General features: G+C 36.1%; 1 protein-coding gene across 5 annotated transcripts in view; it reads left to right on the forward strand.

The window, feature by feature from the left end:
• DPYD (dihydropyrimidine dehydrogenase) overlaps window positions 1-24916 on the forward strand; it is an 881134-nt gene that overhangs the window by 177251 nt on the left and 678967 nt on the right. For all 5 annotated transcript variants that reach the window (XM_033199100.1, XM_033199098.1, XM_033199103.1 and 2 more), the window contains one exon: window positions 24547-24634. In XM_033199100.1, the coding sequence (XP_033054991.1) occupies window positions 24547-24634 (88 nt within the window). The remainder of the gene's footprint in view (window positions 1-24546; window positions 24635-24916) is intronic.

Genomic DNA, 24916 nt, shown 5'->3' on the forward strand with positions numbered 1-24916 from the left:
CCGGGCGAGATGGCGGGCGCCTGTAGTCCCAGCTACTCGGGAGGCTGAGGCGAGAGAATGGCGTAAACCCGGGAGGCGGAGCTTGGCAGTGAGCTGAGATCCGGCCACTGCACTCCAGCCCGGGCGACAGAGCGAGACTCCGTCTCAAAAAAAAAAAAAAAAAAAAAAAAAAAAAAAGTGGTTGCATGTATAGGCTCTGAGTGGTAGATAAATTAGACTTTACCTACAATAATTTGTTAATCTAACATTTATTAAGCCCCTCCTATTAACTGGGCACTGTGCTAGAAATAGAATGATACAAAATGAATACAATATGGGCACTGCTCTGAAATGATTTTATAATCTAGTAGGGTGAGATAGATGTGTACATAAATTAGTTTAATCAAATATGTAAACAGAGAAAGAAAGGCAAGGCACAGTGGAGGCGTTGGTCTTTTCTTTCTCAGTTAAGAATGTTAGGAAATGCCTTTCATGCTGAGTGTTAATGAGGATAGCAAAATATTTATTGGGCATTTACTACTTTATTTATTTATTTATTTATTTATTTATTTATTTATTTATTTGAGACGGAGTCTGGCTCTGTCGCCCAGGCTGGAGTGCAGTGGCCGGATCTCAGCTCACTGCAAGCTCCGCCTCCCGGGTTTACGCCATTCTCCTGCCTCAGCCTCCTGAGTAGCTGAGACTATAGGCGCCCGCCACCTCGCCCGGCTAATTTTTTGTATTTTTAGTAGAGACGGGGTTTCACCGTGGTCTCGATCTCCTGACCTTGTGATCTGCCCGCCACGGCCTCCGAAAGTGCTGGGATTACAGGCGTGAGCCACTGCGCCCGGCCGCATTTACTACTTTATAAACACTTTGCTAGACTCTGTAGAGATTTAATCTCCTTTGTTCGTCATAATAACTCTAAGAAATAGGAGCTTTTTATGCCACTTAATACAGATTAAGAAAGTGAGGCTCACAGCAGTTGCAACTTGACGCATATTTAGTATGTAGAATAATCAGGATTTGAATCTAAGTCCATTTTACTTTTAAGATACTGCTATTTCTACTACCCTATTTAGGGAGTGTGAGCTTGATTTGACAGTTCTTTGAAAATGTTATGGCTGCTGTGCTTAAAACTAATTGGAGGTGTACATCTTTTGGGGAAAAAAAAGACAATTATATTCTAGTCAAGAAATACTGAAGTTCTCTGCTAAGCAGATTGGAAAGAAAGGATGAAGATAGGAATACATGTGGAGAGAGAATCTAAGACTAAGAAGGAGAGGATTTAGAGAATGACTGATCAGGTTTTAACAAAATCTAAGCAGTTTTAAAATATAAAGGCTGACTTAATGAAGTTACAGAGAAAAGCAGGGGAAATAATGGGTCTCTTTCCATTCCTTCTATGAGCTACTTGTTCATGACTTTCTCATTCCTTGGCAGAACTATGACAATAACCTGCTACTCATTCCTTATACTGACGCCAGAATTGAGTTTCTACAGCATCTTCTGAATAATAACTTTAATGGCTCTCCTTTTTCTGTACAATAATATCTAAAATTCTTATCCTCAGATATAAAGGTGTTAATCTTGTCACTCTGTGGTACATTTTATATGAGTTCTCCAGTAACATATTACAATTCACTAAATTTTTCTCTGACTATGTCCTCTCTGGAATGTACCTCATCTTTTATTTTTCATTTCAATCACAGAATTTTCTTTACCTTTTATTTTAGGTTCAGGAGTCCATGCGCAAGTTTGTTGCTTAGGTAAATTGTGTGAAACTGGCATGTGGTTTACAGATTCTTTTGTCACCCAAGTAATAAGCATAGTACCCAATAGGCAGTTTTTTGATCCTCACCCTCCTCCCACTATCCACCCTCAAGTAGGCCCTATTGTCCTTGTTTTCTTTCCTTGTGCCCATATGTACTCGATGTTTAACTCACACTTACGAGTGAGAGCATGTCGTATTTGGTTTTCTTTTCCTGTGTTAGTTTGCCTAGGATAATGGCCTTCAGCTCCATCCATATTTCTGCAAAGGATACAATTTCATTCTTTTTCATGGCTGCATAGTATTCAGTGGTGTATATAAAATGATTTTTTAAAAATCTAGTCTACTGTTGATGGTTAGGTTGATGACACGTCTTTGCTATTGTGAATACTGCTGCAGTGAACATACGCATGCATGTGCCTTTATGGTAGAATGATTTATATACCCAGTAATAAGATTGCTTGGTTGAATGGTAGTTCAGTTTTCAGTTCTTTAAGGAATTGCCACACTGCTTTCCACAATGATTGGAACAATTTGCACTCCCACCACCAGTGTGTAAGAGTTCCCTTTTCTCAGCAACCTTGCCAGCATCTGTTACTTTTTGGCTTTTTAGTAATAGCTGTAATGTCAGAATTTTCTGTCTTTAGAATTTCTGCTTGGCTTTTTTTAGTACCCTCCATTTCTCTTTAATTTCTGCTCGTTTTGTTTCATATATTCTTATTTTGTCATTAAGGGATAGTAGTACCTCCTTTATTTTCTTTTCTTATGAGAATTTTAAACAGTAATTTTAGACATTTTCAGATTGCTCCTTTTCCACTTTGTAATAAATTTGTTTCTTATAATTGGCAGTCTTTTTTATGATGTTAGTTTTTCCTTGTATCATTTTAGAAATTTTTTGAATTTGTGCATTTAGGATGATTGTTGTGTTTATTCGTGTTTATCTTGAGGAACTTTCTCCTTCCCATCTAACAAGTCTGTGATTGCCTCAACATGGACATCAAGGCACCTGATGTAGAATCAAGTCTTAAACTGGTGGCTCTGGGAGTGGTCCCATATTGATATTGTGTTGATGTTTTATCTATGGAAACCACATGAGGGGTAGCTGGACCTACATCTTAGATTCAAGCTGCATTTGTGTTGGGTTCCTCCTTTCTCTTTGGCATACAGTTTTATATTATCCTAATTAGCATGACTTGGAGTGTTGTTCTAACACCTTGCATGGGAAGATCAGTCCTATCCACTTGGCCCATGATTTTAAGCAAGGAATATAACTACAGTCCCCTACCTGAGGCAGGGGACGTTTGATCTCAGTTAAACACTAGCTGAGTTGATTCTAGGCTATCTCTGCTTGCTTCAGAACCTGGAGCACTTCAGACCTGTAGCTTCAGTTATGCTTGCTACCCTGTGTCTTTGTTTCTTCTCTGATCCCTGAAGTATCTCAGTTGTTCTTTAGGTGCCCTCTGTACTTTGACATTACAGTCATCCACCAAGGTTCTGTGACCCCCCAGTGATACTGAAATCAGTTGACATTCAAGTCCCTGATATAAAATGGTTTAATAGTTGCATGTAACTTACACACATCCTCCCACGTCCTCCTGTATACTTTAAATCATTTCTAGATTACTCATATACCTAAAAAATGTAAATACAAATATAGATAGCTGCTATACTATATCTTAAAATTCATGTTATTTTTATTGTTGTATTGCTATTTTTTTATTGTTTGAAGTTTATTTTTGAATGTTTGCTGTATAGTTTGTTGGATCTGCAGATGTGAAACCCACTGATATGGGAGGATCAACTGTATATATGTGGGGTGTGTTTGTGTATGTGTGTGAGAGAGAGATTCAAATATGGCTGTATATTTGGAATGAAGGTGGGCTTCCAATAAAAATTTTACAGTAAAATTCTTAGAGGACTAGTAAAACTGAGTTCCAATACAGTCTAGAATTTCATTCCAGCTACCCTCTCTCACGTATCTGTTATCCTAACTCTTCTGAGGAACAGAGATTTTCCCTGAGTGCTTTATGTACTTCTATGTTCTATGACTCTGCCCATTCTGCTGCTTCCACCAAAATGCCTCCTTCCTTGCTCTGTTGAAGACATCGTTCTTGTTCTTTAAGATTGATCTCAAAAGCCACTTTCCATGGGACATTTCTCTTGTTTCTTCCCATTCCTTTCTTCGTGTTTGTAGAGTCTTTTGCACATACTTTTAGTTTATCACATCCCGTATATCCATAATTGGATATTTAAATATTTGCTGTCCTATAATATGGTTATTGTGTAAGTTATGAATCACATTCTGTTCATCTTTGAAACTTTGGTGCATAGTATAGTGTTTGCACCATTGTAAGTATCTAGGAAATGTTCAATAAATAAATATGTAGTTGTTAAGTGAATTAAATCAGAATCATGTCTTTAGTAACAGTATATCAATTTAGGAAAATAAAAAAATACACAAAAGATTGTAGAAGGTGGCAGTACAATGTAATATTTATTTGTCTTAGAAATATTCATCTAAGGCCGGGCGCGGTGGCTCAAGCCTGTAATCCCAGCACTTTGGGAGGCCGAGACGGGCGGATCACGAGGTCAGGAGATCGAGACCATCCTGGCTAACTCGGTGAAACCCCGTCTCTACTAAAAAAATACAAAAAAAACTAGCCGGGAGAGGTGTTGGGCGCCTGTAGTCCCAGCTACTCGGGAGGCTGAGGCAGGAGAATGGCGGAAACCCAGGAGGCGGAGCTTGCAGTGAGCTGAGATCCGGCCACTGCACTCCAGCCCGGGACAGAGCGAGACTCCGTCTCAAAAAAAAAAAAAAAGAAATATTCATCTAAAACAAAGCACAGTTTAAAACATACCAGTACTGAGTGGTTTCTACACAATAATAAACAAAAATATACTTATCTTCTAAGAGAAGTATTTCAGTGTTAGTTTGGATAAGTGCTGTTTTCCACCGTTATGAGTAACTTGATGGCTAGCAGGAAAAAGAAATATTAAAGATAGTTGTGAGGTTAGAAGCAGCCGTATGGATAAATGTGTTGGATTACCTAAGAGTAGGTGAGCATAATGTTAAAAGCTAAATGGGCAGTAAAGACTCAAAAGCCAAGATTTTAGCAATTTTAAGAAGCATTAACCAGAAACAGGAAGGGAAGTAGCAAGAGGAATAAGAAATCTGACCTAATGATTACTCAACAAATGCCTTGGGCTTTTAGAACTTTGAGATATTTAGTGAAATATTTCTGAACACCAATGCAGCAAAGATTTGTTTTGGTAGGATGCAGTCATACTGGTATACAGACTGGGAAACAAGTAAGCAAAACACAAGCCAAAAAATTTAGTCCCACAGAAGTACACTGCAGTTAAGGTGTTGGTGGAATGGGCGTGAACACAGCAAACCATGTATAAGTGAATAAATAACTGTGTCTTGAATAGCTGCTTGCTCCAACACTTTGTGTACTTTATTGGGTTCTCATGATTCTAAGGTAAATATTATCTCATTTCCCAAATGGAGAATGTTAGAAAGATTAAGTGGCTTAGCCAAGCCCTGCAGCCTCCAAGTAGCAGTGACAGGATATGAACTCTTATTTTCTGGCTCCAGACCAGATCTTTTGGTTATTTTGTCATACTTTCTAGAAGGAAGCTTGATGTTTCCTGTGCAAGAGGCTAAAATGACATGATAGGTATAGAAATAAATGGGAAATTGCTGACTGTAGTGAAGGTCAGTGCCTGATTCTCAAAAATGAACATATATAACTCTCTTAAGGATTTACTCCAAAATTTTGCTAGTCGGGTTGCCAAGAAATACAGGGTGGAGAAACTGGAAACATTCTGTATCCTAATCACTTAATGTAGCCAAATATTTTGGACCAGATTAGGGTTGTCAAATATTTTACCATTTTTACTGGTGTGGATTGGATTTCATTCAAGTTATTCACATTCTTTTTAAAATAAGGGTTTCACTGCTAATGAAATTTTAGGGGAGGCCTCAACTATGTTCTTACTGAAAGATTAATGTCTCTCATGTAAAGAAACATTCAGAGTTTAAAATTTTGGTGATTATCAATTTCCCCCTAAAATGAAACTATGTTTCTTTTTGTTTGTTTAAAGTTTTTGCTCTCGCCGGGCGCGGTGGCTCAAGCCTGTAATCCCAGCACTTTGGGAGGCCGAGACGGCGGATCACGAGGTCAGGAGATCGAGACCATCCTGGCTAATACGGTGAAACCCCGTCTCTACTAAAAAATACAAAAAAAAAACTAGCCGGGCGACGAGGCGGGCGCCTGTAGTCCCAGCTACTCGGGAGGCTGAGACAGGAGAATGGCGTGAACCCGGGAGGCGGAGCTTGCAGTGAGCTGAGAGCCGGCCACTGCACTCCAGCCTGGGTGGCAGAGCAAGACTCCGTCTCAAAAAAAAAAAAAAAAAAAAAAAAAAAAAAAAAAAAAAAAAAAAAAATAAGTTTTTGCTCTCATAATCTGATAACAATTGTGACACATGTGAAGAGGATATGGAGTCATGGCCCTTGTGTGTTGGAAGGCACTTTAAAGACCAGCTAATCATACACCCATTGCTCGTAGCTAAAACAACTGAGATTTCACTTAGCAAAGGTTAAGTAGTTTGTTCAGGGTTATATAATTTGTTGATTAACAGAATGGCAGCCAGACAGCACTATTTGTCCAGTGTTTTTTTCAATGCAGAAGGACCATTATGGGTTAGATTCTCTAATTTGTCTTCCCTCAAGAGTTTATTTTTAGATATCTTTGATTGCCCCATGACTGAAGTGTTTTGTGATGGGAGATGTCTATAAATGAGATAATCTAAAAGGGACAGGAGCTCCATTTCTCAGGCAGTGCATGTTATGGGAATTCAGTAGTGCAGACAAAAGAAATGGTTAGTGCCAAGCTTCTTTATTGGGTATTCATTTGGTAACACTATGTGGAAAATAATGATCATTTTTTTCCTAAAGAGATTGTATGGTTGACATCCCCTTGGATCCAAAGTGAAACTTCCTACATATGAGTACTTGCCCTGGAAGCTGATGTATGTAAAATGTGTGCTTTTCTAGTTACTTGCATTGTAAATACTTTATATTCTGTATTTAATACTGAATTATAGCTCTCGACATTATTTTTAAGTGTATGAAAAGGGGAAAGTCTTAACAAGGCAAAAATATTCCTATGTATAGTAATGGGAGGTCAATTACCTTCTAAAAATTTCAGTTTTTTTCAAGATAGGAACTCATACCCTCAAAAACCAAGCAATGGCATAGTTATCTTTGTTAGTGTTATTATTTATTTATTCAAAAAGCATTTGTTGAACACCTGGTGTGGCTGCTGCTGAAAATGAAAGACTAACCTGGCATTTTCCTTGCCCTCATCAGCCTCCCTGGACTCACCTCCTGCTTCAGTCGCCAGGGCCTTCTTTCAAATCCTCCAAATGCTGGGCCTCCTGCCATCTCATGGTATTTGCACATCTCTTCTGCTTCTTCCACTTGTCTCCTCACCCTGGCTAACTCCTGCTTCTTCTTGACTTAGCAGGAAGACCTCCCTGATACCCTGATCTCACTGCGCTCTGCTATCATGATTTAAACTTAGTCTACAATGCAATGTTTGTTTGTTCACTTGTTTAATTCTAAGTTACAGAAATAATCTGTCTCTGTTTTACTTGCCGTCATTTTCCATCGACCCTGGACCTAACAGGTACTCAAGCAATATTTATGGAATGAATGAATGTCCTCCTGAGACCTGTCGGGATATTTGGGGATACAGTTAGCTTACAAATTAATTATATTATAGTTTGAAAAATGTGGGGATATGAATAAGGAAAAAATAACCTTTAGGAGGAGTGGGGGGAGGGGGGATGGTAGTTGAGGAAAGCTTCTCAACAGGAGATGACACCTAATGCTGTGTCTTGAAGGATGCCCAGAAACCTGCCAGATAGGGAGTGAGAATGAGCAGTCACGTATTTTGTATTGAAGGAAAAGCAAGAGCAAAGACAGGAAAATTGAAAGAATATAGCATATTTTACTGAAAATACTGCTTTTGTGTTAGCATTACCAAAATCAATACTGTACTGTCGTCTTATATATAGAACTTTAACAACACCTCTTCAATAAAAAAGGATTTATGCACCCATGATGCTGGGAGAACAGATTAATATCTTCCTAGCTTGCAAAGCAATTTCCTCTCTGTGGGGTTGTTCTGAAAAGTTCACCTTAAAAAAATGCCAAGTAGGGAGCAGGTGAGAAATTTCACAGCTTAATGAAAAGGTGGCACATAAGAAAAATTTCTATAATATTATTTTAAAATGTTTCTCTTCTTCTTTCTGTTTAATTAAAGCAGAAATTTTAGTGTTGTCTCATCATATGGAAGGCATTCATGTTTTGGAAAAATATCTATTTTAGATGTGAGGAATAAAAGAGGCAAAAATCAAACTTCCGTCAGTGATCTTCCTTTGACAAAGGGAGATTCATTGGCCTCCCTGCCTACTCCCACAACCCTGGGCTTCAGTACTTCTTTCTACTGTTGACATAAAAATTTATCTACACTACCCAAATACAGAATTTGTTACGGAAGCAGTCCTATCAAAACCATTAATGAACTAAGGAAGAGGTCACTTGGAGAAATAAGATAATGATTGCCAAGTCATTGTGTAATATAACTCATCGTGCAAGTGTGGTATCTATGGAGATCAGTTTGTGTTTGGCTTTGTGGTATGGCTGCTGCTTTCCTTACAATCCTAATGGATGCACGTGGCATTTACAATTTTATTCTTATAATCTCTTTGGTTACACAGTTTATTTTTATTCAACATGATACTACTTCCCTTCTGTGTTCCTCCGTGATTGGCTTGGAAGATTGAGATATTTTTCATCATGTTTTCTAGTTAACATTTATTGAGCAGCTACTATAAATATGATGTTGGTGCTTGTCATAATTATCTCATTTATTTTCACAGTAACTGATGTGGCAGTCACTGTTTTACAGTTTTCACTATAGCTCTATACTTCACAGTAGCTATTAAAAAACAGCGCTCATTTCCTACATTGTATTCTCCATTGTGCCTAGATTATAATACAAATGATTTACAACAATGGTTTACATTATTGAGCACTCATTAATGGCAGGAACTGTTCCAAATGTTCCACATGTATTATTTATTTAATCCTCCCTATAATGGTATAATGTCAAGACTATAATTAGCAATTTAGATGAGGAAACTGGGGCACAAAGGATTTAAATAACTTTCTCAAGATCACAAAGCTAATAATAGAGCTGGATTTAAATCCAGAATCCATTAAACCATACTGCCTTTTATGATATTAAAAGACAGTATGTTGTGTTGGGTACCAAATGTATGGTGTGTGGATAAAAGAAGAGAGATCACTTGAAAGAAGGGATGATTTGTTTACAGTGAGGGTGAATTAAATGTAGTTGGGCAGAGAGCTCTGTGAAGCAGATTCGTCTTGCACTGTTACCAGCTTGTCTGAGTCTGGTGAGACAAAACATGCTTACATGCAACAAGTTGCATGAAGCAGGTTTATTACTTACAGATAGACAGTAGGGAAAACAGGAGCCTAAGACTCATTGTGAGCCAGTCCTCCAAGGTTTAGGAAAGATGCCTAGGTGTGGATGATATCACTAATGGGGGCATCCCATGGCATCACAGCTGAGGGACTCAGGGAAGTAGCCTGCCCTGGATTTTATACCCCAGGATCATAGGACATATTGGGCTAATGTGTTGAAGGACTCTGTTTCTAGAGGAGACTAGAACAGAGCTTGATCTGTTCTACTTTGTCCCTTCTTAGGTCAGGATGCTGCATTTACAACACATGCTATAGTTATTCTTGAGACCTACAGGCAGGAAAGAGGGGAGAACCGAGTTGGTGCAAGGCCATTCAGAGAACTGTCCTGCAACCTCTATGCCACTTTCAGTAGGATAGTAACAAATGCTTTCAATTCCTCACATTCTGTGTCTTCTTAAAGCCATGTGTTACTTGGCCTGTCCACAAGACACACATACACACTCTCTCTCTCTCTCTCTCATTCTTCCTGAAGAAACAAATAAATACCCCATTCAGTTAGTCAACAAATGAAAATTGAAAGGTCATTGTGTCTTTAGCATGATGCTAGGGTTTGAAGATAGAGGAGTGAACAAATGAGTGTACCTCTAAACTTGGGTTTCTATTGAAGAAAAAGATACCCTGTATCTCTTATCTTTCTATTACCCCACCTCTACATTATCTGAGGATGAGCATTTATTGATCTGACTCCACCACTGTGAGATTCTTGAGGGCAGAACCTATAACTTATTCATGCTGTTATCTCCAGCACCTAGCAAAATCTCAAGAAATTAGTTAAGTGCTCTATAGATATTTGTTGATTGAAGGAAAGAAGAAAACAAAGAATGAAGGAACAATGTAAATAACATGTTAAGATTCCGCAGAACACAAACATATTTAAGTACTATTACCTTCGCTCAAATTCTTCATTCAGCTTTCCTAAATTAATGGAGCACGTGACATACTGTGACAGCATTGTCAGTGCTCTTATGCATTTTATTAGGAGCATAGTGGAGGGAATTTTCCATTTTTACAAAACTATATATTATTTACCCTTAGCTTTTTTATTTTCCTGTTTTTCGAGTTTAAATCATATTAAACTGTAGGCAGCTAATTTTAATGATGTTATTCAAGATATTATTTCTGAACATTGTGTCCTTTAGCTTCTAGGCTAATTTTCTAAAAAAAAAATTCTCTTAATGAATAGATCATCTTCATATTAGTTCACTTTCCAAGCAGTGCCATTGCCCGAAAACGTGGTCTACGTTAAGATATGAATTAAATTGAGAAGATTAAACATTTATATTCTTATCTATTTTTCACCCATATTCATTAATTTCCTGAAATTTCCACGTATTCTTTATGTGCAACATCAGCATTAATTCTTAGGCATTAAATGCCTAAGAACAAAAATCATGTCTTAAGCCATTTCATACAAAAGCTTGCATGAGGTTATAGTGGTCCACACAATAGTTTTAATGGGGACAGTTTTGTTCTGATCTACTTTTTTGTCACGTCATATAATATTCCATGTGCTGTATAGGGACATAATTTGTTTAGAGTCATGGTTATACAGGTTGGATATGTATTTTTATTTTATCTATTATATATGTATTTTTATTGTATCTATTATGCCTCATATTTCTGATAGTTATACATGTTGTTTCTAATTGCTTTTATTTTGTCTAGTATTTCTACTGGAATGATTGGTCTTACTGATTTCTACAGGTAATTTACATACGAGCAAATGCTTTGTAAATAATTACATGATCTGCAAGTATTATTGCTGGGTTCCTAGTCAATAAATGAGGAGTTTTTGTTTGCTTGTTTCTAAAATCAGTCATCTATAAAATACATAGTAATGACTATGATATGCATGGTTTTAATGTGTTATTTCAGGAAACTTTCTCAAGTTCTCTGGGATTACTGGTTATCATTATGAGAACTATTGCAGAAATGAAATGATGATCCTCACAGGCTGGTCTGTAGAGCAAGTCAAACCTGGATAGGAGTCCTGAATCTGCCTTTCACAAACTGTGAGGCAAGCCCTGATGTCACCATACTGTTCTGAGGAAGTGACAGAGATAACCAGAATTTTAGATTTTTAGGAGATTTTTATTAACTTCTTGATGATTACCAGGATCATACAAATAGGCAATAACATATATCAAACCTAAATCAGAGGAGCAAATTTTGTGCCTTAATATCTTTTTCTTTAGAATGAGAGTAACAACAGTGTCTACCTCATCAGGTTTTTATAAAGATAGGAGTTAATATTTTTATCTACCTCATTGAGTGATTATGAAAATTAAATGAGTTAACATAAAACACATATAACAGTGCTAGTATACAGTAACCCCTTGCATAAATACCGAGTAAATAAATTAAATACAATGTTTAAATTATAAAGGTTTTTTATTTACTTAAATTTGAAGAACAATTATTTACAAATAATTTTTACCAAACATTAACTGTACAAAAACTGGATTATTGCCAAAATTCTGACTTTTTCATCTGAATTCAAATTAATCTATTTCCAAGTAGACTAACCTCAAAGACAAAGGAACCCAACCATTTTCTCACTAGAGGAGGAAATAGAAGATAGACTAGAAAAGTGAATCAGCTGTTACAGTCCAATGTGATAATTGCTTTGATAAAGGAACCCACGGGGTGCTATGAGAGATCAGAATGGCTCCAAGCATGATAGCCAGGGATTTCCACAGGAGACATCTGAGCTGAATTCTGATGGAAACTTGAAGTATGGCTCTTCAGGAAAGGGAAGAGCGTGTGGAATGCACAATTTGAAAATGACCTACACATGGAACTATGAGCAGAGTTCTAGCATCGGGCAGGTGTTGCAGCTCTAGCTGTGGAAATGCAATAGAAGCCGAGGCTCAGAGATGATATTGTACCAAGATTCTCCGCTTAAGGAGAATGTCATGATCAGATAGGGATTTTAAAAAGATCACCAGGATTGCATTAAAAGTTTAGGAAAAAAATTGTGCTGAATAAATTATCCTTTTACTTGGCATAATCAACATAGATTTAGCTAAGTAAAATGAATGAATATTTAAATTTAAATTTAAATTTAGTGTGTGTGTGTGTGTGCGCGCGCGTGCGCGCGTGTGAAGGTTTGCTTTTTATTTTTGTAAATGGGAGAGTGGCACCATTTTTATGGAATAAAACTACCAAATAAACTTGTATGGACGCCACACATGAAACTCAACAGTTCTAAGAGGAATGCAATTCATATATGGCCATTGCTTTCCAAATGTGCTATTTCAGCCTCTATAATAATGGCAATCACTGTTGCACTTTTAAAGAAAAAAACTACATACAAAAAAAAATCTTTTTAGGTCAGGCACAGTGGCTCACAGCTGTAATCCCAGCACTTTGGGAAGCAGAGGTGGGTGGACTGCCTGAGGTCAGGAGTTCGACAGCAGCCTGGACAACATGGTGAAAGTCTCTACTAACAATACAAAAATTAGCAGGGTGTGATGGCACAGGCCTGTGATCACAGCTACTCGGGAGGCTGAGGCATGAGAATCGCTTGAACCCAGGAGGCAGAGGTTGCAGTGAGCTGAGATGGCACGACTGCACTCCAGTCAGGGCAACAGAGAGAGACTCTATCTAAAAAAAAAATCGTTTTTAGAGACAGTGTTCTGTCACCGACGCTGGAGTGCAATGGTGCAATCATAGCTCACTGCAGCCTTGACCTTCTGGGCTCAAGCAATCTTCCTGCCTCAGTCTATAGAGTAGCTGTGCCTAAAGTAGAGACACCATACCTGGCTAATTTCTTTCATTTTTTTTGTACTGGCAGGGTCTTTCTGTGTTGCCCAGGCTGATATGGAACCCTGACCTGAAGTAACTCTCCCAAAGCATTGAAGTTACAGGCGTGAACCACTGTCCCCTGCTATGTGTGTGTGTGTGGTGTGTGTGTGTGTGTGTGTGTGTGTGCATATATGTGTGTATGTGTATATATGTATATATATATATATATTTTTTTTGAAGGTCCTCTCCATGAAGTATGTGCCCAATATATTAAGTTATCATCTTCTAAGTAAGTTCTAGTAACTCCTCCCTTTTGCCATTACAGACTTCAACACAGAACCTTTTAATAATTTTGAGTTGAATTATTTGCTGTTCAGTTATACCTAGATGACTAATATGTGGAGACATTTATTTACTTCAAGATTCTATTGTTGATGAATACTATCTTTTAATTTTAAGGCCAAATTTTTTTTATTATTGTTACAGCTTAATTAATGAGTGCCTCCAGAACTTGCATTTTCACTCAGATGTATTCTTTACATCCACCTCAGCCCTTTTTTATGGTAGATGTATGAGCCACCAAATACTCAGAAATGTGGTCATCCTTTGGTATATGCTAGAGAGTTTCCAGGACCCTTGCATATACCAAAATTTGCACATAGTCAAGTTCCTCAGTTGGCCCTCCATATAGGCAAATTTTGTATTCCACAAATACTGCATTTTCAGTCCTTGTTTGGTTGAAAAAAGAAGCCCATGTGTAAGTGAGCTCATGTAGTTCAAACCTGTGGTCAGTTGTATATCAGTTATGGTCACCCTATTAAAACTCTTAAGTGAATTCTTTGTAAGGCTCTGGAGGAATTTTGAGAAAGAAATTTTATATATGAGAGTATCATTGGTTTGCTTTTGCCTGGTTAGTTCATATGACCAGTGCAAAAAGTAAAAATTACTTAAGATAATGTGATTTTCGTCAACATCTATGTCTTGTTTATTAATAGTGTAAGTTATACTTACTGCAAAAAATGCAAACAATATAGCATTGTGAAAAGTAAAATCTATCCCAAATCTTAGTCCACATGCCCTGAGGTAGGTTTATATATTTGTCTACATACTGTTTTTTTCATAACAAACATATTCCATACATCTAGGAATTGTATAGGAACCAATAACCTATTTTATTTATGGATTTAACAATTTGACTTCCTTTTTCACATCTTTTTAAAAATTTTTATTTTTCATTGAGTTCTGGGGTACATGCACGGTAAATCTATATGTCAGATTACTATTACTAATATGTTATTTCTGAAATTGTCTGCAAATATGTCATAAAATATAGAGTTTTCTCAGTTTTGAAGTTTGCTGAAAAGTTTACTTCTAGGGCATCTATGAAAAATATATATTAGTTTTTTAAACTTTTCTAAAGGGGCGTCATTGAAATTAAGATAACCATACAACAGGTGTTTCAAAAATTAAGAAGATAATTTGCATAGCATGTGAATATGCAACACAAAATATTTTTTTTTCTATGAAGTCTGGGTAATTATTTGATATAAATCAAAGAGTTTATAACACTAGTGGGGAAATGGTCCAGGTGAAATAAGATTACAGTGCAGGAGGAAAGCTGTAATAAAAACTATTAGTACTGTCATCAAGGTCTGTGAAGGATCAAAAGTGTATTAAGCATCACGTAACAGCTGTCTAGAATGTGAAGGGAACTGTAGTTGTGGTGAGCAAGCAACAATATCTTGGTTTCCAAAAAATAATTACATATGGCTTGTTTTAGTTAAATTAAAAATAGTAACTATAAAATGATGGGATTATAAAAAATACTCTGAACCCTGGGCTTCTGATTATGGCTACATGTTAACTAAATGTGTAACTATTATCTATTATGGATATATGTGGTTACATTTATGTAAACATTCAAGTTAATGTGGTATATAAGATATAGGCATTTCTCTATTAAAACTGTGAACTGAACTCTTTAAAACTCTTCTATTAAAACTCTTCTCTACTAAAACTCTTAACTGAATTCTTTGTAAGATTTTGGAAGGATTTTGAGAAAGGAAATGCATATATGGGAGTATCATTCATATGATTTAATTCATATGACCAGTGCAAAATGTAAAAATCGTTGGACTGAATATTTAAAGCATATGTATATGTTTGTCAGATGTCTACTATGCTTATTGTACATAAATAATTGTAAAACATTATTCTTTGACTCTTCACTAATTCCTTCCACATTAAAGAAGAGAAAGCAATATATAACTTTCAGAACTTACAGAAAGACAGACCATATTTGTACATGGATAGCCTATTTTGTCAGGGAAATTTGCTACCCTACCCTGGAACATAAGAAATATTTTGTTGCCATCTCATAAGATGACAACAATTAAAAAAGGAAGGGAGATAGGCTGTACAGAATAGCTAGGAGATAATGTGTGGAGCAGGAATAAAGGAAAGCATCTTTTGTCACATATATCCTCATACTTACCAGTTGCATCCTTCAGATGCTTTTTAAACCCATAATAAAGATCAGTCACATTTTTAGCTAGAATGTAGCCATTTTCAACAGTACAAGTTTCACAGTACATTGTGGTGTTCAACCTATCATTTTTAATTTAATTAGTTTAGGAGAATATTTTTTACATCATACCATTACCATGGGGAAACAACCAAAAGCCTCAAGAAGAAAGGATTCCATATACAGTACAATGTAAGTAATATTGGACCACTGATGAGATTGACATGTATTTTTGTTGTTTGATTTCCTGAAGTACAGTGACTGAGAAATGTTTCTTAAACACACATGAGCACTTATATATATGCCATCTAGGATGTGCACTGAGAAACAAAGATGAATTATAGTCTTTCATTTTATTTATTTATATTTATTTATTTAAGATGGAGTCTTGCTCTGTCACCCAGGGTGGAGTGCCGTGACGCGATCTCGGCTCACTGCAACCTCCGCCTCCCGGGTTCAAGGGGTTCTCCTGCCTCAGCCTCCCGAGTAGCTGAGATTACAGGTGTGTGGCACCACGCCTGGCTAATTTTTTTGTATTTTTAGTAGAGACGGGGTTTCACCGTGTTAGCCAGGATGGTATCAATCTCCTGACCTCATAATCTTTGGAAAGGTCCACCATGGCCTTTCCCAAAGTGCTGGGATTATAGGCATGAGCTACCGCGCCTGGCCGAATTATAGTCTTCGTCCTGGATGAACCCATAATCTATCTTCATGGATTGTATTAGGCAATAGTTTCTTTTCCCTCTATTTTTTTCATTCATTCATTCATTTCACATTATTGAGAAGTTAAATGTACGTGGTGTGGTGGCAGCAGCATAATCTGTTTTAATGGATTGCATTAGGCAATAGTTTCTTTTCCCTGTATTTTTTTTCTTTCATTCATTCATTTGTTCATTCATTCATTCATCCATTCATTTCACATTATGGAGCAGTTAAATGTACATGGTGTGCTGGCAGCGGCATAATCTATTTTAATGGATTGCATTAGGCAATAGTTTCTTTTCCCTGTATTTTTGTCATTCGTTTGTTCATTCATTTCACATTTTTGAGCAGTTAAAATGTACATAGTGTGGTGGCAGCTGCTGTGTAGAATAAAAAGAACCATATAGCATTGATAACTTGCTCTCAGTATTAAGTTCTATTATACTAATCTCTACATGGTCAAGTCCTACCTATTCCTCAACTGTCAGCATAAGTTTCTCTGTCTAAGAAGTCTTCTGTGATTCTCCTGAGAGGAAAATAACTTTTCCTTCTTCTGAAATCCTGTATGGAGAAAATGAAGACGTAAAGCATATGTATATGTTTGTCAGATGTCTACTATGTTAAATGTACATAAATAATTATAAAACATTATACCTTGACTCTTCCCTACCTCCTTCCACATTAAGGAAGATAAAACAATATATAACTTTAAGAATATGTTGAAGATTATAGAGAATACCTGTTAAGTTACTAAAGAAATGCATATAAAGGTATAATCTTTAAAAATTATTGCAACAATTTGATGTACAAGTTATCCCCATTTGCAAATGAGAAAACTCATGCTCAGAGAGTTTAAGTCCTTTGCCTAACATCTTAAAACCAGTAAAGTGAAGTCAACAATTAAATATGAGCAATCAAGCACCAGAGCTTGTACTCTTAACCTCAATGTTACGTTTTCTGAGTTAATACACTTAAAGGCTTTGGATGAGCAAGCACATTTGAGCACTTAATATTAGCATACATGAAAGTCTGGGTGAATGCACACACTAAATACATATATGCTATGTGTTATCTGACTGACTTATGCTAAATATAGACAGATTCTATAAAGCATCCTATCCTAGGTACATGGCTTATCGCTATTTTCCTCATTACTACAAGACAGAGGAAACTTTGATCTTCTTGAATCATGCCATCTTCCTCAATCCCTTTAAGTACATACTCTCAGCCCCCGCCATCTTTAAGGTGAATAAAGAATGGCTTCCTAGGAGAGTGTTGCCAACAAGCCCGTCCCTCCAGGACATAAAGCAGATCTTTTATCTATGGTATTCTCTGGTTTTCTTGATTAAAGTGTACCTCACTTGTAGCTGCAGGTGACAGGGATCAAATTATATCAGCTATTTTAGTGCTCAGATACCTACTGGGCAGGAAAACATTTAATGAATGCTTTTACATATTTTTTCCTGTATTCATTGACTTTACTGTTACTGTTTCTGTATTATTGATATATAAAAACTGGTGAATAGTTAATATTTAATTACTTCTAATAGTTGTAACTAATAACTGATTTTTGTTCAATTTTAACAATTCAGTTTATAAACCATGATCTTATGCTCCATAAATAACTTTCTAACAGGGAGTAGTCAGAATTGGGACACTTTTCCTTCATGCTGCAACCTACAGTAATTTCATTCAATCCCATAATTTTCAGCATAATTATCAGTACAGTCGTTTAGGAACAAAAAAAAACCCCAAACAAAAACCATTTTCTTTTGGCCTTTTGGTCATTGTTGTTCAGTGTTACTATTTAAATCTTTTCATTTATATAGCGTTTAGATTTCCAGTAAGTGAGAGCCCCGGTAGATTCAGAAAGTGTTAAGTACTGACGCTACTTTGTTTATATGGGCTCTGTTCTCTTTTCGTTCCCGGTTATAACTGTCTGTACCTGTATTCATGATGTGTGTATTTTCTCCCAGTGACTCTTTTGCAGTTATTATTAATGTATACCATTTCCATCACATCTTTCTTGTTCCACCACTGTATGCCAAAAGCCTATTTTTGAATCTTTTTCTTCTTTGTCCAGATCTCTTTCAAGGTAAGAAAGCGAAACAAATACGTTTAAGAGCAACACTCTTTAACAATCATAAAGATATCTTTTTCCTCTATAGTAAAACAGAACAATCTTTGTTTAAAATTTTATAAAAGGTGATATGTACTAAGTTTTTATGAAGATATTTTATTTGCTTGTGAGACAGCATGAAAGACTTGATTGAGGTTGTGGTTTCTTATGCTATTGAGGATTTTTGTAGCATATTTAAGTTTTTAATAAGGATATGCTAATAAAAGTATATTTTCAGCACAAATGGTTAAATCACAGTTGCTTAAAATTGCAATAAAACTAGCTTCCTAATAATCACACATGAATTAGAAGAAAATAAATGTTACAGACTAGAACGGACAATGATTGAGTTAGAAAAGCTTGCCATAAACTCTGAGGAAGATTTAGGACAAGTCACTTTCCTTCTCTGAGTCATAGTGCCTCAATGACTACTAAGGTTGGGTAAGCCTTCAAAACTGCGTGATACTGTAAAACCCAACCTTTTCATCTGGACTTGAGAAGCCTCTTGAGGAGACAGTCAAGACTACCTTTTACTTTTTTTTCCCTAAACTAAAATTGGACTCCAGGAGGGATAATACTGCAGTCTTTTTCTAGCTGTGAGTTCTTAACTGCTTTTTTCTCAGTCTTCAAATTACTCTGGCAAGCAGGCACTGATGTCTTCAAGAGATGGGGTCAGTAGAACACCACCTTTTAAATTTCTAACCTGTTTGTATACATAGATGGGATAGTCCTGGGTGTAAGATACTAAATGTGTTGTAGTCGTTTTCTCCACTGCCTTGGCCACTGGTCTTTTGTGCTTGTGGGAGATGACTGGAGCCTCATCTATGAGGTAGAGATAGAAGTAGTCTTATAAATTTTTAGGAATCTGTTATGGATGAAGATAAATAAGGACTATGGAATTTAATGTAAGTACCTTCATTTAATTCAGAATATGCAAAAAGTATAAACTATACATTTTAAAGCTTTTATATGGTAAAACCAATAATCTCCTGACATAGACTTCAGAAAATACTTGTAGGAAAGTTCTCAACTATGTTTTATTTCCAGCTTCCTGGTTATTATCATCCAACAAATAATTTTGAGCATCAGTTGTGTGAATTGTGTTCTCTTCTAAATTTGCTTCTCTTGAATCGTTTTGAAGCACCCGTGTGCAGAAGAAAACTTCTAGTAGATAAATAGCTATTTAAAATTATGTTTGGTATTAACTTATAAATATAAATAAATATTAAAAGCCTCAAAACATGAACATCACAGGTGTGGTTAAAAGGCGGAATGCTGCACAGCATTAAAAATTCAGTTGTTTTTATTGATGTTATCATAGATTCCAGCTCAGTATAATAAAGGCTAGGCCAAGATGCATATTTAAGAATATTCAAAGTTAGTTGCAGATAGCCCTAAGCTATTAAAAACCTGTGGTGTAATCAGAGAAGCAGAGTCAGAAGTACATAGGAAGGGCTGTTAATGGATTATTAAGAGAAGCACAGAGGTATAAATAGGCAGATAATTATTGGAAGCTGAGGATGGCTTTTGGCTGTTTTGACTGCTTAATGGATCAGAACATGGGATTAGTCCCATCATGTTTTAAAGATACCAGCCATCTTTCTTGTCTCTTTTTATTATGATAGGGTCTGGAAGCAAAGGATAGAAGTTGTGGAACTCATACATATATGACACTTCCAACTTCGATTTCTTTATTCACATTTCTTTTCAACCTGACAGTTGATTCTGCCCAGTTTTCAGTAGACATACTGCACCATTGGGGAAGATACTAAACTATGTATTTTCCTACACTGGTGCTTATAGGGTAGGGAAACAAGGTTTTAAATCCATCTGATACATCTAAATTAGGTAGACTTTCTAAATGATTATATGGAACATTAAATATCTAAGGAAATACAATATTAATATTAGGAAAATATTTTAATTTTTAATGTAAATACTTTCTTGCTTAATGCCATTATATGTAGATTAATGTATATTTACATAGCCTGATGAAACAGTGCTGATTCAATTAAACCAAACTCTAGCAAAGCTAAGACAATGCAGTGGGAGTTTTAAGGGTTTCAGATAGATTTGTGTGTATGTGCTTTATTATTACTATTATTTTTTAACTGAGAAAGGAAATTAATTCAGATATTTAAACTCATGAGTAGAAAATTCTTTAACAAGCATAGGTTACAATCCCAAATGCTGTGGATGGTTACCAATAAAAGAAGCAGGCATCTGTTCTCAGATGTGTGAAGAATGAAATGCCGCTTGTTTCATTACTCACTATAATATTTTTGGTGTCATACTATGGAGTCAAACTGTCTAGCCTCACTGATATTTGGAAAGAGGAATCATATTTCTCTTTCTCTAGAGAAATATCATGGATAAATATATCTTTAATAGTTTTTGGCCTTTAAGTAACAGTATTTAAGTTTTCATACATTTTTTATGGTCACATCGAATCATGAAAGATTAACATTAATTAAGAATTCTATATTTTGCTCTTAGTGAAATTCATTGTTACGCTTTGTATTAAATACGAAAATTTAAAAAGTGTATGACTAGTGAAAACTCTAAGTTGTTTCCTTGTAGTTTAAAAAAATCGAATATACTTCTTTAACTTTATAACTATTTGGGGAAAAAGTATGACATAATTGTTTATCTGAATTAATTTTTGCTGCTTATGCATTTAAAAATAAACAGCACTATAAGAGAGTAACTTTGAAAGGTAAAAGGGGAATTAAATGACTAAAGATGAAAACAAGTGTAATTTTACTTTTAAGGAGAAATGTATGTGGAACTGTGGTTTACAATAATTGTTGACATATTCCCCTAAGTACTGTGTCTGTGATTTTTCATGGTATCAATCATTTAAAGCAATTTAGGTAATAACATTCTGACATGCATTTCTGCTATTTTATTTACACCATTTGCCTATATCATTGTAATGCAGCACCTTTCTGATTTGGTACAGTAAATGCACTCTGTAATATCTATTATGGCATGGTCAAAGGATAATTTATTGTCAAATAGAAAAATAGGTCAACACTAATGTCACTTGATGATCAACCCCTACCCCTCAAAGTTTAATAAAACATCTCACCAGTATGCATTCCAGTGCAGTGGTTGATATTTTATTAGGACTACCTGGCTATAGCAGTAGTGTAATTACTGAGCTGTCAGAGTGATAAGTGGGATTAATGGCAGCCTGATGCACTTTAGTCTGCAGAGCGCTTAGAGAATTGCAAGATGGTATTATTATCAGAGTCTGCCCATTCTGGCATATTCATGACACCAAAGGAAAAAAGAATGCTACAATTCAGGTTTGCGTGGCCCTGCCTCATTAACATCTGACATTTTCAACAGCTGTTATTTGTGAACTAGCTCAATAATAAAAGGAGAATTATTTGGTAAAGAGGCTTAATAACCACAACTAAAAATCCTTGCATTGTCAATGCTGTTAAGTGAATCTGTTTATGTTGAATATAAGATTTCTCTGGAAGAACAGAAAAATACAGTGCACATTAATTTCATTCACTTATACCTGCTGACATTGTAACTTTATTTTTTAATTGTGTTATTCAAGTTGGGCATTAGAAAAAAGAAAAGTTGGAAACTTGTGACTTCATAGGGATAACCAGAATCCATATGATGTGCCATATGTATATATGTGTGTGTGTGTGCTTACTCCTGTGTGATGGCAGATATTTTTACAACTGTTGAAAAGACTTTGTTTTCAATAATAAGATGATATTTAAGTTGGCTTATTATTTCTTTTTCGCTATTTTATATTGCAGCGTAAAAGAAAATCCTTTCAAACCACTATTAATGCTCAGTATATTTATCCACATGACAGTTACACATATAAATATCACCTCATTTTAACATCAAGGACCAAATAGGCCATACATTATGGAGATTTTTGTATTGTTTGCAATGTATGCTGCAGATTATACTTTGAAGAAATTATTTTGAACTCAACCATAGTGTTTCGGGGAAAAAACGTTAAGTATGAGCAGACAGGAATTCAACTAAATGATGGATGTGAATCTAACAATGGCATTTACAGAAATGATAGGGGAGAGGTTTAATGACTACATTTCAGAGAGGACAATTGATTATGAAAAGCCTTTGGTACTCATTGTGTAAAATTTAATTTAGAGAGAAGGCTAAGGGCACAAACCAGAGAAAAGAGATCAGATTTAAAAACAAGATGTTAATTAGGTACTGAGAAATTGGTTCAGACAATGAAGAGGGCTCTCTTACTCACAAAAGAATGACAAGGAGATTGGTATTGTTTTCATGAAGGAAATGAACCAAGGTCTTTGCACATGGAAGTGTATAGAAAATGAGCTAGCTAGTCACCTTTGTCACTGAGCAATGTAGGATTCATTCTTAGTGAAATTCTTGGAGAATGCTGGTTTTCGGACACATGTGGCAGCAGTATATTTTCCTTAGTTGTCTATCTCCACACTCATTTCTTTCTACTCCCACTCTCACTTTATACTAGACCCAATTCATTAGTTTACCTACCCTGTCATGTTCTTTTCTTTCCAGGCACTGGTGCATACTTTTTCTATTCTTGGTTAATTATCCTGAGTGACCCTGCACTCAGAATCCCACTGTCGTTTGCTTTCCCAATGTCCACTCATTCTTTGAGCTTCTATTTCAGTATTATTCCTCCCAAGAAGCGTGTCCTGTCTATCTCCCTCCAGGACTACTGTCTTCCATCTGTGTTCCCTTAGCATGCTATATTTCACCCAGATTCTCACTGACCACATTGAACAGTGTGTGGCTTTTTCTGTGTCTGTACTTCATTCAAACTGCATGTTCTGTGATATCAGGACCATGGTGATCTTTTTCCAACACTTTTATATTTTCTTATCCCAGGTTCTGCCATGTAATGGAGGCTTATTAAATATGTATTAAATGAATGAATAAATGAAGAAAAACACATATAAGTTAATGTGCAAATAAAGGATGAGTCTGGCCATTGGTTTTAGTTGTCCTGAATGAATAATTATACAACGTGGTTCTAACAATGTGGTTCCAACTATGAACACTAGAATCACTTCAGAGGCCCTTTTCAAAATGCAGATTCCCAGGCCAGTAACTTGGACTCAGTAGGGGCTCCTCTTTGAAGTCTGTGCCATTTATCAAGCTTCCCAGGTGGTTCTTAGGTGCAACAAAGTTCAAATGTATCTCTGACCAGTTCCCCAGGAAGGACAGTCTGAGATGAGATTAATATGCAGGAAGTTTATATGCAGCTTAACATCTGTAGAAGAGTGAAGGAAGTGGGATTGAGCAAATAGTCACAATAAATGCTTCAGTGGCTCCTTGCAGACTAGTTCCCCAAATATGGGAATGGGTAGCGATCCTCTAACCCCACTCACTGGCCTTGAATTGGATGTGTGCTGCTACTGGAAAGGCGGCTGACCTTGTTGGACCCCATTCTCTTCAGCAGCAGAGGGAAGGCAGTTGTGGGAATAAAAGCTGACCTTGTTGGACCCCATTCTCTTCAGCAGCAGAGGGAAGGCAGTCTGCTCATACTTTGGTCCTGAAGAGGGTGGATCTGGGCTATGCTTTGAAGCATCTATTACAGAACTCAGTTGTCATGTGAATGGGATGGAGGCTGAAAGACTTCAGAAGATTGGAAAGAGACAGAGAGGTAGAGAGGGAAGCTGGAAGGAAGGAAATGTGGAAGAAAGGATATTTCAAGTGGTAAAATAAGACTTTACCTTTGATCTTTGCATTTGTGTAATAATTTTGGTCTAAAAGAACTACAAACCTTATCATAAAAAACTGCATGCAAGTATTGTCAGCATAGTGAAGGATCAAACAAAACTGATAGAGTGAGGGAATGGTATGTCCTAAATAAGTATGATTCTCTTAAAATCAAGAAGGAACTCTGAGAGGAGGGGCAGTTACTAGCCAGCATGATTCTCATTTATGCATCCCAGGAGAAGTCCCAAAGGTGAAACACAGAAACTTTGTATTTATTGCTTAAAAATGTTTGTACCTAAAAATGATATAATTTTATTTATACTTACTAGACATGGACTCTGAATGAGTATAAGGTAGAAAATATATAGATTATCTCACTTGTAGTTTCTTAACATAGTTATTTTATTTCCTAGATGCCTGAAATGTGCAGATGCCCCCTGTCAGAAGAGCTGTCCAACGAATCTTGATATTAAATCCTTCATCACAAGTATTGCAAACAAGGTAAATTCAGATTTAACTCCGCAAATGGAAATAATAACAGTATTTGATCTTGTTCTCTATTATTATCTGTGGGTACAACATACAGCTTGTCTTAGCAAATCCAGTTAAAGCATTAAATATGACTTCTATAGGCATTTAAAAATGTGGCACATTTATTAATTAAGCACTTCCAGGTTGTAATTTATCATGAAAATCCATGTTCATTGTTTTCTGTTTTGAAAATTAGTTTGTGTTAAAATGAATGATTTTTAAAATTCAGGACCCTGAATAGATTCACTTTAG

This window comes from Trachypithecus francoisi, unplaced genomic scaffold (assembly GCF_009764315.1).
Source record: "Trachypithecus francoisi isolate TF-2019V2 unplaced genomic scaffold, Tfra_2.0 Lachesis_group5, whole genome shotgun sequence".
NCBI lineage: Eukaryota > Metazoa > Chordata > Mammalia > Primates > Cercopithecidae > Trachypithecus > Trachypithecus francoisi.